We start from the raw sequence: 17,162 nt of genomic DNA on the forward strand, positions 1-17,162 counted from the left end.
TAGCCCATCCCCTTATGAGGCAGGCTGCTCTGAATCATGTAACTCTTTCACTTCCTGACTCATGAAACAGGAGGAACTGTACAGTAATGCGAGCAGCCTGGAGAGGGAGGGACATGATAGCAAAGCACTTTGTGTATTAAGTGCTCCATAAATTTTTGCTCTGATTATGCTGTCTTTTGTGACATTTCTTGGTACACATACATGGATTCAAAAGGGAGTGATCTAGAAAACGAAACACACTTGCGTTATTAATGCTGAATCTGGAATGGACAATGCCGGTACTCTAAGCACTAAGTCCAAAAGATTTGAATTCTTTTGTTTGTTTCTTGAATTGCAACTGATGGTGGATTTTGGTTTTTTTTTTAGGTAAAAGAAGAAATGTTGTTTGAAGCGCTCATTACCAGAAAGACAGTGACCGTGGGGGAGAAGCTTGTGTTACCCTACAAACTAGCAGAGGTATCAAAACCTGCATTTGTGGAATTTGGGGGAGGGCAGGCTAGGGAAGAGTGGGTCCTCTGTTTATCTTCCTGGGGAAGGGAAGCTGCGAAAGACAAATGACACTCTTTTAACTTTATTCACTGCTTATCAGTATCTGAATAAGAATACGTCAGACTGAATGTTACGGATGATACTTCTAATCTCTCCTTGTTCTGGGATTAATACCAAGCATTGGATTTATCTGGTGACTTTGCTGCTAACAGCTATGTTGGATTTTATTTGCTTTTTTTCATTGTTCAGTGGATGGCCTGTATTTGCCGCATGCCTGTAAATGTGTGTCTTAATGTTCTTGTATTCCTCTTAAATTGGGTTATCATAGCATGTACCCATCAGCAAAATGTTCCAGTTGCTTTTCCAAGCGGAGCACCGTCTGCTGTCGGCTTCTGCTTCCAGTAATGTGCCTTCCATGATCAAGTGGCCTACCAAATTAGAAACCACTATTCTGGGCGTGCAGAACAGATGAAGAAGCAACATCTGTGTTTTGTAGGGTTGGCAGCTCTGGGTTGGGAAATGTTTGGAGATTTTGGGGGTGGAGCTTGGGGAGGGCAGGGTTTCAGGAGGGGAGGGACCTATAATGCCATAGAGTCCACTCTCCAAAACAGTTCAGTTCCTCCAGGGGAACTGGTCTCTGTAGTCTGGAGAAGAGCTGTTAGAGTGGGAGATCTCCAGATGCCACCCGGAGGTTGGAAACCCTGGCGTTTTGAGATTTTGAAAATGGAAGGTAGCCGGCTCCAGGTTGACTCAGCCTTCCATCCTTCTGAGGTCGGTCAAATGAATACCCAGCTTGCTGAGGGGAAAGTGTAGATGACTGGGGAAACCACCCTGTAAAAAGTCTGCCATGAAAACGTTGTGAAAGCAACGTCACCTCAGAGTCGAAAACGACTGGTGCTTGTGCAGGGGACTACCTTTACCTTTTTTTAAAGGATTGAACTGATTCATTTTTGCTTCAGAAGAGCTCCTGGATTCTGTAATTTCTCAGGGATTTAATTTGGTTAATTTCTCAATTGCTTGCAGCAACCTGTGTTCCTGGATCATCCTCACTTATCCTTGGGCTGTTTTGGGGAAATGTGTTTGATGGGGATAGTTTACAAAGTTATATGGGAATTTCCTTATGTAGCGACCCAGGCCAGACCTGTGGATGGCCCAGTTTTGCTCTTCTCATTTTGGCACATTATTACCACTACAGACAGTGCTTGCAGTCTTGAAGTAAGGATAAGGTTTGTTCTCAAAGCTCCACTAGACTCTCTAAACCCTTGAAAGCCTTTCTGAGCAAGTATTTATTTTGTAGGGCTTCTTCTGAACATGGGCTGTAATTACCTGAGTAAAAAGAAATAAGGAGTGACAGCAATACATGCCGATTTCTTGTTCCTTCTTGGGTGGAGCCAGGGACAAAAAACAGCAGGACGAAAACCTGCCGTTTGCAAGCTATAATACCCCTCTCCCCTGGAGAACACTATCTGTCTCCTGAATAAAAATGGGAGAGGAGCCGCTGGCAGAGAGATACCAGCATCCTGTAGTGCTCAGCAGGTCTCAGGCAAATTCGAGGAGATGTCCTCCAACTTAAGCAGTTCTTCCGCCAGCAGAAGAGCCACTTAAGTCGGAAGAAGTCTTCTTAGGCTGAAAGAAAGCTTTGTTCGGCGGAGAGATGAGATGTAGGTAGGATCCACCTCTCTGTAATTAGTTTTTGACAGCAAGTTGAATATGTTAACAATCTGATGTCAGAGTCAGTGCGATCCTTGTCAGCTTCCTTTATGGCGCTGAGGCACACATGGCAGGGTGCAACCCTTTCTAGACTGGGAGAAGGATTATGGTAGCACATGACTGAGACTTTTTATCTTTTCAAGCCACACAGTCCTTTAAAATCAAATAATAATCGATATAATCTGGGGCAATAGATTGCACGTCTCTCTCTCTCCCCACCTCGCCCAGCTTCCAACTGCAGGTTTTTATTTCTGTCTAGTACGTTTGGCTGTGTGGAATTGAGCATAGGATGTGTAATGTCACGATGATGGCAAGTAACTTCTCCTGAGTAATTTGGCGTTATAATATGAGTGACATTTCAGTTGATTTAAAATACTTTTATCCTGAGCTCTTGGTGAAATATATATATTTCTGGCCTGACCTAGAATTTAAATCATTTGGTTTCAAGGTGTGCCAGACCACTTACTGAATCTTGATTGGACTGAACGGAAGCCACCCAGAAAAGTTTCAGTTGCAGTCGAAATGGAATTTTAAATATATTAATGGTTTGACTCCCTGCCTACATCAGCGCTTGCTGTTCATTCTTAACTCACCATTTTGCACTGTTGATGTTTTATTACAGATTCATGGATGGGGGAGCAGGACATTTGTGTAGCTTTCAGAAAGTCCTCAATCTGCACTATAGCAAACAGGATATTTTTTGAGCAGGAATACGGTTCCAGCTGGCTTGGAATGTGGCCTAATATGCAAATAAGTTCCTGCTGGGCCTTTTCTACAGAAAAGCCCTGTGTGAAACAATGGTGATGTAAGGGGTTTTGGCCATATATGCGAATGCATTCCTGTTGGGCTTTTTTGGCAGAATAAGGAATAGCTTTGCTAAGCTGCAGTTGTCACCTCACACAAAATGGCGCAGCCTTGAATTTACCAAACATGGGCTGCTCTTCTCCTTGTAGTTCCCCCTACTCGGATCCCTGTAACATTCTTTCCTTCACCATCTTTCAAAATGGCACATTCAATTTTTTAAGTCATGTGACTTCCCTTTATATAGCACTTTGGTCAATTCCAGAAAAAGCAAAATGAACAAGGCACAAAGGGAAGAGAATATGTATTCTTCTCCACCCGCCCCCCCTCTGCTCCACCATGGATTATGTTGAAAATATGTCTAAAAGATTAGCTGGGCCTCTGCCAAAGATGGCCAGCCTCCGTTGTGAGGATGCTGTTGTTGCAAAAGGCATTTTGATCACAATGCTGCCCTTTGAAATGGGATGAGGGGGAGAACTGATTCAGCAGAATGCCAAGAGCAGGCTCTGTCCTTTTGGAATGAGGGTGTCCTTCATGCATACAGAAACGCGCACTATGCAAGCAAATGCACGGGGCTCCATTAACACACAAGGCTCTGTCAAGTATTCAGGACCAAAGAGCAGCCCCCAAAAATGTCATCCAAGAGCCTGCTGTTGATTTGCACACGTTTGGCTGCTGGGTTGGCAGCATATGTAAGGAATGACATCAGTATAGGAAACGGAGGAAGAGAATGAAATGAAGAAACAGGAAAGAAGGGGTGGACAATATGGCAAGCATCTGTTTCTTTTTCAATTCTGGGTTTGTGGCACGTACTTAAAATGCCTATCATTTAACAATCCCATTAAGCCCACGCTACTGGGATTTAAGTTGGTGTAATTCCTTTGATTCCTCACTACTTTTCAAAGGCTGCACAGCGACTCCTTGGCTTTTCCTTTTCACTGTTCTCCGCTGTCACTTGCAAAAGAGGATATCTGAATTTAATCAACAGCAAAGAGGACTGGAGAATGGAGAAATTATTCTACAAACCCTAAGGAGAAATTATTCTCTGGGCTTTCCAATATTCTGTTTGAAATCATCTTTGGCCCCTATTTTTTTTTGGCTTTGCTTATAATACAGTTGTGTGTTTAAGTGCGTTTCTCGAGTCATAAGTGTGTTGCTTGTGTTGTAGAAAACTGGTGGTCTAAATCCAGGGATTCCTGATGTGACACATGCATTCCTTGAGTGATGCAGGCAGGTAACCATGATTCCTTCTGATGCCTACCATCCACTCCCATTGTTGTGCATCAGGGTCAGCGAAGGAAAAGCAAGACAGATCAGTGACGATGAACAACAACAGAACCCCTCCTGTTGCGAGCGTGACCCGGAAGCTTTTATAGGGGTCACACAACATGTGTTGGCTTGTTGCTGTTGGATAGGCTTTGTTAGTTCCAAGGAACTGAGGGCAGCACGCATAGTTCTTTCCCTCTTCTCTCCACAGAAGCCCTGTATGGGAGGTTAGGCTGAGAGAAGGCAACTGGCCCAAGATCACTCAGTGAACATCACGTGTAGGGATATGAATGTGGATGGTCCCAGTCTTAGTCTGATACTCTGTGCCCTGCACCACACAGCCCCCATGGAGAGCCAGTTTGGTGTCGTGGTTAAGTGCGTGGACTTTTTATCTGGGAGAACTAGGTTTGATTCCCCCCTTCTTCACATGCACCTGCTGATGTGACCTTGAGTCAGTTCCAAGTTTTTGCAGAGCTGTTTCTCTCAAGAGCAGTTTCTTTCAGAGCTCTCTCAGCTCCACCTACCTCACAGGGTGTCTGTTGTGGGAAGGAGAAGGGAAAGGAGATTGTATGCCACTCTGAGACTCCTTTGGGTAGTGAAGTGCAGGGTATAAATTCAATTTCTTCTGTTCTCTCTTTTTCTTCCTCTTCTTCTTCTTCTTCTTCTTCTTCTTCTTCTTCTTCTTCTTCTTCTTCTTCTTCTTCTTCTTCTTCTTCTTCTTCTTCTTCTTCTTCTTCTTCTTCTTCTTCTTCTTCTTCTTCTTCTTCTTCTTCTTCTTCTTCTTCTTCTTCTTCTTCTTCTTCTCCTCTGTTCTTTGGTTAAATCTTGGGGATGCTGCACAGAAGTAATCTATCTACCTGTGGTACCCCTCAAGCACTTCATTCAAATCTCTTCATGAGTCCCAGGAATCATTGCTCTGTTCCCAAGGACTCACTGATGGACCTCCTGGTGGCACCTGGGTTTTTCTGGCCACTGTGTGACACAGAGTGTTGGACTGGATGGGCCATTGGCCTGATCCAACATGGCTTCTCTTACATTCTTAAGGACAGTTGACTTAGGAGGACAATGGAGGAACTTTCCTGTAGCAGATTAAGTTTTCAGATAAATGCAAAGCTTTACTATTCTCCACTATCTTCAATGACTCTGTCTTCACCTGTTTATAACTAACCTCCTTCCTCACTGTGGGTAAAAGTAAATATAGAATCTCTGCCGGTGGGGAGCCCAAGGCCTGTTCTCAGTATCCCGGTAACAGACAACACCTTGGTAGTAATTATGCGTTTCTGGAGCTGCGGCTCTCTTAGGACCATATTTAGTAATGTCAGTAGATTGGAATACCCAGTTGAGTCACTAAAACACAAGCCTGTTGTAATGAGCAGGATTTATATCTAATCATTTCTGTTTGATTTCCAGGCTGTGACAGTGCGGAATTCCATGGCGAAATCGTTGTACAGTGCCCTGTTTGATTGGATAGTTTTTAGAATTAATCACGCACTTTTGAATACCAAGGACCTGGAAGAGAGCACCAAGGTAACTTGTGTATAAAACGTGCATGCCTTTCAGCACCAAACATTGTATGCATAGCTGGTGGGAGTCTCTCTTAAAAAGGCAACTGTGCCGTATGCCTGGGTCCTAAGAGGGCCATGTTGTTTGCTTTATTAACTGATATATTGGTATTAAGACAACCAGGTATTTTCTTAACAGATGACGGGTTTTGTTGGAACTTATTCTTCTGTTGAGAAAAAACAGTGCGCTCTTGTGGTTGCTTCCCATCGCAGAGCTGTTTACTAAGTCAAGCTATAGAACACAAGAGAGACAAAATGAACTGGCAGCTGACGGTAATCTTACTCTGAACACTAAACATAGGGAGACCTGAACATGAATGTTATGCTGCCGTTCGGTTTATCCCTCTTGCTTTTTCAGACACACTTGAGCTGCTACATGAAAACGTACCCCCGGCTTGCTAACCAGCACCTCTTCAGAGGGAAAGACGCACAATGCTGCTTTATTCTGTATCAGGTCATTGGGTCAGCTAAGCTTGGCATTGGCCATTGTACCAGGCTCTCCAGTGTCTTAAACAGGGCAGGTTTTCAAAATGAAACAAAAATCTAGCGGAACCTTAAAAGACTAACAACATTTATTTCAATATTAGCACATGTGGGTTGCAGCCCATTTATTTTTGTTTCATTTTGCTCCAACAGACTAACATGGCTAGCTACCCCTTTGCAGGCATCACGAGAGAGGTGTCACCCCCTGAAATATTTATTTATTTATTTATCTATCACAGGGGTGGCCAAAGGTAGCTCTTCAGGTGTTTTTTTTGCCTACAACTCCCATCAGCCCCAGCCAGCATGGCCAATGGCTGGGGCTGATGGGAGTTGTAGGCAAAAAAAATCTGTAGAGCTACCGTTGGCCACCCCTGATCTATCAGATTTATATCCCGCCCTCCTCTGACGGGCTCAGGGCGGCTAACAGCGGTTAGAAACATTAACAGTGAACAAACATAGAATATTGAAAATAAAATATATAATAAAACATTTCCATACATATCAACTATCATCAGTCCATTCATTAAAAGTCCAATATGGCAGTTTTCTGATTTCCATTATATTAATTCAGTGAGATTGTTGGTGCTGTAAGGTAATAGCCACCTCCCCCTAACCACTGAAGGTGAGTTTGAATAATTCAGTCTTACAGGCCCTGTGAAACTGTGGCAGGTCCTGCAGGGCCCTGATGTTTTCGAGAAGGGCATTCCACAAAGAAGGGGCATTCAGCTGGCAATGCTAGGGATGAGAAATGGGGCTTCCAGCATACAAAGCAGCTGATCCTGACAGGTCCTTTCCTGTCTGGCTCCAAATGTTGCCTTCAGTTCTTGGCCCTGAGCAGAATGCATCTTGTTGAGGTGCTGAGCGATGTAGGCTTATTCTGTGCTGCCGCAATTGCAGTTTTCCTGAGCACCGTTTGAGTTGCTGTGATTTCATTCTGGATGCATATGCTTTAATACCCCCGATTCATTTGAGAGATTGCTTTGGTTGCTCTCCAGTGACATTAAGACTTACAAGCTTCTGTTGTTTTTACTGCTGAATATTAACACGTCGCCTTTTGTTGATCCTATCAGTCAGTTTAGGGTTATGTGCTTCACGCACCCCAGGGTCGGAAAATGTAATATTCAGTATTTAGCAGATTGGAAATAAATCCCAGTTGTTCAGGTTCAGAGTAGGTCATTGTTTCATTCTTGATACGAGACTTGCCTCGATAATGTACTGTTGACGGAGCTGGCTGCTTGTAGCATTGAATTCCATGCTCTGGTTTGGCTTTCTCATCAGACAGCGTATGGCAAAACAGTCCAGTTTTTTCCCAGAACTTGCTTTTCTCTTATTTTAAAGCTTTTAATCTGCAGCACATACAATGAACAGCATGCTTCCTCAATTTCTTTTTATATTAACATTTGGTGCATTGTAACATACGTATAAAGAATTTGAGATTGCCACCACCTTTTTTAAAAAATGCCCAGCTCTTACTAGGCCACTTGCCAAAAAGATTCTTAAGATCATGGCAAATGCACACCAATAATTTTGTGCCCACTGGGTCCTTATTTCCTGGCAAGTCGAGAGGTAGTGGGTGTTCATAACGCAAATTTTCGTGGCTGAATATTTGTACCCAACGAAAGTGGCCTGAAATGATTGTTTCTTGTATTCTACATATGTACGTACCTGCCATCAAATCTCAAACGACTTACGGCGAACCCAGCAAGGGGCTTTCAAGGCAAGTGGAAAGCAAAGGCGGTTTTGCCCTTGCCTTCCTTTACAAAGCCTTCCTTGGTGGTCTCCTATCCAAGTACTGACCCTGCTTAGCTTCCCAGAATGGGCTGTACCAGGGGTGGCCACTGCAGCTCAGGACTCACAAGGCATTTGTCTGTTTAAGTTACTTCAAGCCAGTTAGCGGTTTGAAGAATGCATTTAAAGTTGCTTTCTTTCCACACCTCCCTCCCCATCTATTTTTCTCCCTCCCTCCCTCCCTCCCTCATCTTGTAGCTCTAAATGTCATCTGACGTTTATGCTATGTGTATATCAAGCAAGTTTGGCCACCTCTGGGCTATACTATACTGCCTTCTCTCCCATGTATTCTATTACAGAGAATTTCTCTTAATATTACATCAACAGGTTGTATCCACAGGTGTCATTGTGACAGTGGAGGGCACTTGTATGGAAGTAGCGGACCCTCCCCCCACCTTGCAGAAGTGGATTTTCGCAGGGGAGCTGCATTCCACACTGTTCATGGGGGGTCTTCTGACCCTCAGGAGCAGCTCTCTAGATGCCGCGGGGGTAGGCAAATTGATGCAAGAGAGGGATTCTGCAGACCACAGCAGAGAAGGCTCCCTTATCTAAAATGGGGGGAGATAGAAGAGTGTTGTCTTTTGAACTGTACCTTTTTTCAAACTAGTATGTGTAGTTCAGTATTTCAAGAAGGCCTTTGCCTGGAACTTGTTGCCCTTTCTCTGCATATAGCTTCCAATTTGGTAATAACAATGCCTTTTAAAAACTGCTCAGTGTTGAAGTAAATCCCTGCCATTTGATGAGGGGGCAATGTAGACTTTTAATTAGCTGCAGTCCTAAAAAAAGCAATCATTGCATAAGAGCACCTGGCTCATCTTTATTACTTAAGAAGAGGAGAGTGAATTTTTTTTTTTTTTGCTAAATTCTCTGCTTGATAGTCCCATCTGTTCTTTATGATGCAAGTATGCTGTCGTGGCCATGATGCATGTCAAAATACGGGGAAGGTTTGCACATTATTTTTGAAAATCCCGTCTAAAAATACCACTGAGCAGAGTGGTCAGCCATAGAAGTCTTTATTGAAGTGTGCTGCTTTGCCATTTCTCTGGATATATTTTAAAAGTCTCACTGCAGTTGTTTACAAGCTTTGGGCTTAAGCAGGGGAAGGATTATAATAATCTGGGGACAATAAATGGGAATGTCAGTCTTGATAAGCTACTTTGAAGAACTGTTTGGGGTTGGTGCTTTGCTAATACACACATGCAGGGCTTCTGTCCAGAGGTGCTCCTTGATAGTATAACTTTAGCACTTCCTTGCTGACTGGTGGATTCTTCCCATCCCTCACATTGTGACTCTGCTAGTGTGCTATTACTGGGTATGCTCAGAATTTACACTTGTTCATTCTGGTAAAATCAAAGTAGATCAGTGGAAGAGGTTTACCTGGGGGAAGGGAATTTTCTGGAACAGCTTTCAGCAGTGTCCCAAAGAGACAGCATTGTGCCCGGTCTCTTATCTGGGAGAACCGGGTTTGATTCCCCACTCCTTCACATGCACCTGCTGGAATAGCCTTGGGTCAGCCATAGCTCTCATAGGAGTTGTTCTTGAAATGGCAGCTTCTGTCAGAGCTCTCTCAGCCCCACCTGCCTCACAGGGTGTCTGTTGTGGGGGAGGAAGATAAAGGAGATTGTGAGCCGCTCTGAGTCTCTGAGATTCAGAGTATAGGGCGGGATATAAATCCAATATCTTCTTCTTCAGCATTGCAGTTGACTTAGTGGTGGTGCAAGGCAACCTGGCATATATCTTCCGATGTCTTTGGACTGTCTGGAAAATTCAAATATTTATTTCATTTATATCTCGTGTTTGTCCCCAGTAAGGACACAACAAAAGTAGCTTACATTGTTCTCTCCGCAGCTTTATTTTCACACCAACCCTATGAGGTAGGTTAGGTTGAGAGTCTGTGGCTGGCCCAAGGTCACCCAGCAAGCTTCTTGGGGCATAATTGTGGGATTTGAACCTGGCTGTCCCGGATTCTAGTCTGGTACTCTAACCGCTACATTCACATTGGCTATTTCTATTTCACCATTTCTTCTTCCTGTTGCAGACTTTGTCCATTGGAGTACTTGATATTTTTGGGTTTGAGGATTACGAAAGTAACAGCTTTGAACAGTTCTGCATTAATTTTGCCAACGAACGTTTACAGCATTATTTTAACCAACACATCTTTAAACTGGAGCAAGTAAGTCCAGAAGTATTTTACATCGCTAAATACTTTTTCTTTCGTTTTGTATAATTGTGTCCCAAATTCAGCTTCACTACAGTATATCTCTTCATTCCTTAGTATGCTAGTTTAGTGTACACAGATTAGTGGGTAATTGTGAGTGTAGTTTTTGTAGTGAGAGATATGACATAGGTTCAGCAAGGGCTACTTTGTGTGTGTGTGTGTGTGTGTGTGTCTGTCTGGGGAGGGGAGAACTTGTAGAACCCCATGTCTGGAAGCCCTCTGTGTGACCGTTTTGTTGCAGTTGTGAGTGTTCAGAAGCCGCATCACAAACAGGTTTCAGTTGCAGGCTTGTTCAGTCTGACAGCCCGTGACCTGATTCCCCCCCCCCCCACAACCCATATATCTGAAGAAAAAAATAAAAGTATCTGAAAGTGGTAATGATGGATAGTATACTTTGCTTTCCGTGTGAAGGCTGCTAAAACATGACATGGTTTTTCACCTTAACTCATGTAAACTCTTCTCCCCAACCAGGAGGAATACAGGCTTGAAGGCATCAGCTGGCATAACATTGACTACATAGACAACTCTGGCTGCATCAACCTCATCAGCAAAAAGCCAACCGGGTTGCTCCATTTGCTGGATGAGGAAAGCAAGTGAGTATGCCATCTCCCCACAGTTTTCAGTTTACTAAATTGAAGATAAAATGGCAAGCTCTTAGGGCTGCTGTCCCCCACTATATTTTTGCTCAGGGCTTTTTTTTTGTAGAAAAAGCCCAGCAGGGACTAATTTGCATATTAGGCCACACCCCTGACATCACTATTGTTTCGCACAGCTTTTTTGTAGAAATAGCCCAGCAGGGACTCATTTGCGTATTTATAAGCATAGACAGATTCAAGAGGGGAATGGATAAGCATATGGGGCAGAGGTCCATCAGTGGCTATTAGCCACAGCCTATCGTTGGAACTCTGTGTCTGGGCAGTGATGCTCTGTATTCTTGGTGCTTGAGAGGGCAAAGTGGGAGTGTCCTGACCCCACTGGTGGACCTCCTGATGGCACTTGGGTTTTTTGGCCACTGTGTGACACAGAGTGTTGGACTGGATGGGCCACTGACCTGATCCAACATGTCTTCTCTTATGTTCTTATGTTAGGCCATAACATAACCCTAACCCCCTGACCCTAACCTTAACCCCAACCCCCTGACACTAAGCCATCCTGTTAGTGTTAGGCCATGTTCTTATGCTTAGTTCTTATGTTAGGCCATACCCCCTGACACTAAGCATTCCTGTAGATCCCTTCTAAAAACAACCCTGGGAATAACCTTGCCTGGGAAAAGCTTGCCTTGCAGTACATAAAACAGTAGCACATTGAAAAGAACAGCCAGTTTCCAGATGATCCCGCCAGGATCTTCTGCAGAGCTTGTGATCTGTGTGCCTTTGCCTTTTGAACTAAGGTGGTCCCCAGAGGTGGGGCCTTCTGTGTCACCGGCACCTGGACGCTGGAACTCCCCACAGCCAAACCTGAGCAGCTGAACTTGTTGACATCTTGGCACTAGATAGACACATCTCCCCCTTCATAAATTCTGCCTCCTGTATTGGTTTTTGACATGGACTTGATTGCCATTAATCTTTTAAAGTATTTTTTAAAAATGATGCTGCCAATTATTTTAGCTGGGTTTTTAACTAATGTTCAGGTTAATGTTTTATTGTCTTTAATTATAGAAGGTTGTAAAACTGCTTCGCTGGCTAATTGAACAGAGACAGGATCTAAATATTTTAAATGAACAACATGCTCCTTATTGTTTGAAACGTGTCGCAAGCATTTTCACTTGAGAGTACATGAATCAGGCCTACCCCACTGGGCCAGTGTTTTGCCCCCTCACGAAACAGCCCTTGCTGCTTCCTTGCTGTGCATAGGGACAGATAAGAGGAATCAATCAACTTTAGCCCTAAAGACGTGTCATGGCCTTTACGAAGAATGCTGCTTAGTATGTTGTCACAACTCCCAGTTTTCTAAATAGCAAACTCAGGATCTGTCGGTAATTAGACATTTCACAGGAATGATACTACTACACTTTTAAAAATGATTAATACCTGATCGAAATGATTAGAATCAAGGAAGCTAATTTCACAGACTTTTTATTCCTTTTTCCTCCTGTTCAGTTTTCCACAAGCAACAAATCAAACACTGCTAGACAAGTTTAAGCGTCAGCACGAAGGAAACCCTTACATTGAATTTCCTGCTGTGATGGAACCTGCCTTCATCATAAAACACTACGCTGGGAAAGTTAAATATGGCGTGAAGGTCTGTATGTTAGTTGTTCCTCTCAATTTGTCTTAAAAGGCCTCTGGCGTAAGCTTTCAGGAACTCAGGATATTGCCTGTGGACTCCCTGGTTGTTCAGCAATGCACTGTTTCTCAGGGCAGTTTATCACTTGGACATGGATTTTTGGGCCCTGATTTTATCATGCTCAGGGTTCCTCTTTGTCTGGGCTGGACTCCAAACAGGCACATTTTAACTGGATCACCGATTGCCATTGTATTTCCTTATTATCCTAATTAAAACAGCCAGCTGATGAGTGCTACATTTATCACATTGATTTTAGCAGCACTTTATTGTATGTGTGTATATATGGTAGCTTGGATGTGGCCTGATTTTTAAATTAAAATGTTAGCCTAGTTCTACAGTGCAGCCCAGCCTGCAGTAGGAAAAGTACGTTGTTTCTATGTGTGTAGAATTCATGGAGGATCTATATGAACACACAGACTGACAAGATAGATCAGGGGTGACCAAACTTGCTTAACGTAACAGCCACATAAAATAAATGTCGGATGTTTGAGAGCCGCAAGACAAGGAAGGAAGGAAGACAGACAAATAAGTGGGCAGAGGAAGCAGAGAGGGAGAGGTGAAAAGAAACTTTAACTTTAAATGCATTTTCCAAGCCACCGACTGGTTTGACTTGGAGAAGTTATTTAAAGAGAAATGCCTTCTCCAAGCTGGTGGGGGCTTCGAAAGTCACACTATATGTGTGAAAGAGCCATGAGCCGCAGTTTGGCCACCCCTGAGATAGATGGTGGTTTGGGGATCCTTCAGTGGAAATGGTTGTGAACTCAAGCAGGGCTTCTGTTTTCGTCTTCTCATCCCATGATCTATTTCCTTCTGTTCCCTCCAGCTATGTTCTAGCAAACATTAGTGGAGGAAAACACTGGATAAATTTGGGAAAATCTAATCATCCAGCTGTGCAAAGCAAAAATAGTTGAAAGCAATATTTAACCAATCCTTGGGAATCCAGTAGATTCTTACCTGTCCAAGTAGACTAGAATGTGTAAGCAAGTCAGAAAATATTAAGGAACCGAGATCATTACATTGATGCAGAAGTTGGATGTTTTCTGCATTAAAAATAGAACTTTAGGTTTCTAAGGAAACCTGTGACTGCTAAGAAGTAGTCCTGGCATTGGAGCTAGAGTACACACGGATCTACCTTATAATAAATCAGTTTGTTTGGTCCAGCAAGGTCAGGATTGTCAGTTCAGACTGGCAGGGACAAGAGTGTTACCCCTTCTGGTCAGTATATTGGTGTAGAATAGAAATTTTAAACAAGTTGGAGTACTGCATAAGTCACTGGACTAGTTCATTTTAGTTAGGTGGTTCTAATCTAAATAGCATTTTGATGTTATGCTTTTGACTATTTTCTTATTAAAAACTTCAATTAAAAAAATCAGACTGGCAAGCAGCTCTCCAGGGTCTCAGACAGAGGTCTTTCACATCACCTACTGCCTGGTTTTTAGATGCTGGAGATTGAACCTGGGACCTTCTGCATGGCAAGCAGGCGCTCTACCTCTGAGCCACAGCTCCTGCCCTTGCCTCTGTACTTCAAACTCCATCCTGATCCAAAAACAATTCTTTATCATCACAGTCTGCTAACTTTACACCCTCTCGCAACTTGCATCCCATCCTTTGTTCAAAGAGCTTCAAGCAGTAAATATGGATCTTCTTCGTGGTCTCTGTGCAGTCCCACACATGGGGTTTTCCCGCTGGAACGAACCCGACCTCGGAGAATTCAAAGCTAGCCTTAAGCGTTATTTTTGGCGCGCACTTCCTCCCGCCCTGGGGAGCAGGCATCCACTGCGCATGCCTGGAGCGGGGGGAAGGCGCTCCACCCACCAGTTTCTTTCCGACCGCCGACCGGGATAGTCCTTCCTCGTTGCGTCTCCTCTCAACTAGCCTCCTCAGCCGTTTTTTCTTCGCTACCGCTTACCGTTTTTCTTCACTTTCTGCTCCGCTTCACTTCTGTCTGGTATAGTGAAAAAAAAAAAATCTTTATATATCCTCTCTTCCCCTTTATCTCTTCCCTTTTCCTCCTTCCCCCCCCCCTTCCCCCCGGGCGTATGGAAGGAAAAGAAGTTAAAATCACTTTTAAAAAGTGCATCCGTTGTGGGACTAAGATTCCCTCCTCAGACGGCCACGCGTTGTGCTTGATTTGCCTGGGTGAAACTCACAGAATTGACGCTTGTGCTCACTGTGCCCAGTTCGGCAAACAAGCTAGAAAGAACCGCGCCGCTAGACTGAACAGTCACTTACTGACGAAATCTCTGCGTCCGGCTATGTCTCAAGTTTCTGACCCTCAGAAGTCTCCACCTTCCCTCACACCTCAGAGGGTCGGTACGGCCCAGGCAGCTTCTGTGGCTCTGACTCCCAGGAAGCTTAAGCCCCCAAAACACCCGAAGAAGCACCACGATTCCAAGAAAAAACACGGTGAATCGACGGGAAAAGAGAAATCTTCTTCGCCACACCAGACGGCTTCGGACGCGAAAGCCGCCATAGCAGTCTCTTCGCTCCGAGTGCTCACGGCTCCAACGCCGCCTCCAGTCCTGACTCCGGCAGATGCCATCGAATCCGAGGTCATCCGGATTGGCTCTCGCTCGCCTTCGATACAGGAATTCCTGCCGGAGGAGCTTTTGGCGAAGGAACCTATTCAGCCATCTTCACAGCTTCTACAACAACAGCAACAGCTACTACAACAACAGCAACTGCAAAAACAGCTCGACCTTGATTCCTTCCGGGACGTTACTGTCCCTCGTACCTACAAGGACGCTATGGTGTCTCCCCTCCGCTTCGACTCCCCACGCCATCGAGACCACGCACCCGATAGGCGTCACGGAAGATCACTCTCTAGGGACAGACATCTTGCGTCCCCTATCAACAGAGACAGACTGAAGCACCGGTACCACACATCCCCATACAGGGAGAAGAGCACACGATACCGTGAGCGATCCTTCAGTAGAGACGAAGGGAGTCGGTACCATAGCAGATCACGCTCTCCATCCCGATGCTCCTACCTGCGCTATACACCGTCACGATCCCCTTCTATAGAATCTTACCGCACCCGTAGGCCCCGTGACCCACGGTACCAGGATGTGGGACATCGGGAACGGTACCACGACCGGTATCAACGACATGACTCGACCAGGTACCAACAACAGGATCTAGCACGGTACCAACAGCAGAAGGACTTGGGCCGGTACCAGCCACAGGATTCAGCACGGTACCAACAACAGCAAAGTCCACCACGGTACCAACACCACCTGTCATCTCGTCACTCTGAACATGCAGTATCGCCTCGCCATCGGGTCCCAATCTCTCCTACGCCGTCAACGTCTAAGCAAACCGACCAGCAAACCAAACTGCCCTTGCCACCGGATCCACAGGACCCACGGGATGAAGACGAGTCGGACCTTGAGGTTTCAGACTCTTCACAGTCTTTATCTCAACCAGCTTCACCAGCCTCCGACATAGTCAAGCCTGCAGATCTCTCTCCCTCAGAAGGGGCCAAGTCCTATTTGGACCTCATAACCGACATGGCCACAGCTTTGAACATCAAGTTGACCACTGACCTTCCTAAAGTTACCGACGTCGTCCACGATTTGATCAATGCAGACCTACCTGCTACCTCTTCATTGCCCATGCTTCCGGTCCATCTGGAGGCACTGAAGGAGGCTTGGGACAAGCCAGCCTCTATACCACCAACGTCTAAACGTGTTGAGTCACTGTACAAAATACACGCTCCAGAGTCAAAATTTTTATTCAATCACCCAGCGCCTAACTCTATGATTGTGCATTCGTCGTCAAAAACTAAGCAAACACGCCACCCTGTACCACCAGAGAAAGAGGGGCGTAAATTGGATACACTAGGAAGAAAGCTTTATTCAATCTCCACAGCATCAGCAAAGATTAATAACTATATGGCTCACTTTGCGGCATATGCACACAATATTGCAGCACAACTCACCACTCTAGTGCCATCGCTACCTGAAGCATCACAACGACAGGCCACCAAGTTGCTAAGAGAGCTCAATCGCCTTAGCAAGCAACAAATTAACACTGTTCGCCACTCAGTCGGATGCACATCCAGATCGATGGCGACCGCAATAGCTCTTAGGAGACACGCCTGGCTTCGCTCGTCCTCCTTACAACAGGACATTAAGTACAAAATAGAAGATCTCCCATTTGATGGGCAGGGCCTATTTAATGCCACCACGGATGACATCCTTACCACCGTGGATGACAGTAGGAAAAGAGCGAAGCGACTGGGGGTAACCCAACAGCAACCTCAAGGCAACAGGCAGAGACCTTGGAAAACCCCCTTTTACAAGCGCACTAGATCCCCAAAGCAATCTGATTACTGGAGAAGGAGGGCACCCCCTGCAAAGCAGCCCTTCCAGCAACGCCAAAGACCGCAACCTTCTAAAAAGACCACTCCCCCAAACAAGCAGTCTCTTTGACTTCACCCCCTCCACTCCCAGACTCCTTCCCTTCCTACCGACGTGGCAGTCCATAACAACGGACTCTTGGGTACTGCAAATTGTAAAGAAAGGTTACTTCATAGAGTTCACTTCACAATCAAAGAA

At 44.9% G+C, this 17,162-nt stretch overlaps 1 protein-coding gene across 11 annotated transcripts in view; it reads left to right on the plus strand.

The window, feature by feature from the left end:
* Positions 1 to 17,162, plus strand: part of MYO9A (myosin IXA) — a 215,298-nt gene that overhangs the window by 113,094 nt on the left and 85,042 nt on the right. For all 11 annotated transcript variants that reach the window (XM_060260402.1, XM_060260406.1, XM_060260403.1 and 8 more), the window contains 5 exons: positions 367 to 456; positions 5,677 to 5,793; positions 10,138 to 10,272; positions 10,789 to 10,910; positions 12,417 to 12,558. In XM_060260402.1, the coding sequence (XP_060116385.1) occupies positions 367 to 456; positions 5,677 to 5,793; positions 10,138 to 10,272; positions 10,789 to 10,910; positions 12,417 to 12,558 (606 nt within the window). The remainder of the gene's footprint in view (positions 1 to 366; positions 457 to 5,676; positions 5,794 to 10,137; positions 10,273 to 10,788; positions 10,911 to 12,416; positions 12,559 to 17,162) is intronic.

Source organism: Heteronotia binoei, chromosome 19, assembly GCF_032191835.1.
Source record: "Heteronotia binoei isolate CCM8104 ecotype False Entrance Well chromosome 19, APGP_CSIRO_Hbin_v1, whole genome shotgun sequence".
In the NCBI taxonomy this organism is placed as follows: domain Eukaryota; kingdom Metazoa; phylum Chordata; class Lepidosauria; order Squamata; family Gekkonidae; genus Heteronotia; species Heteronotia binoei.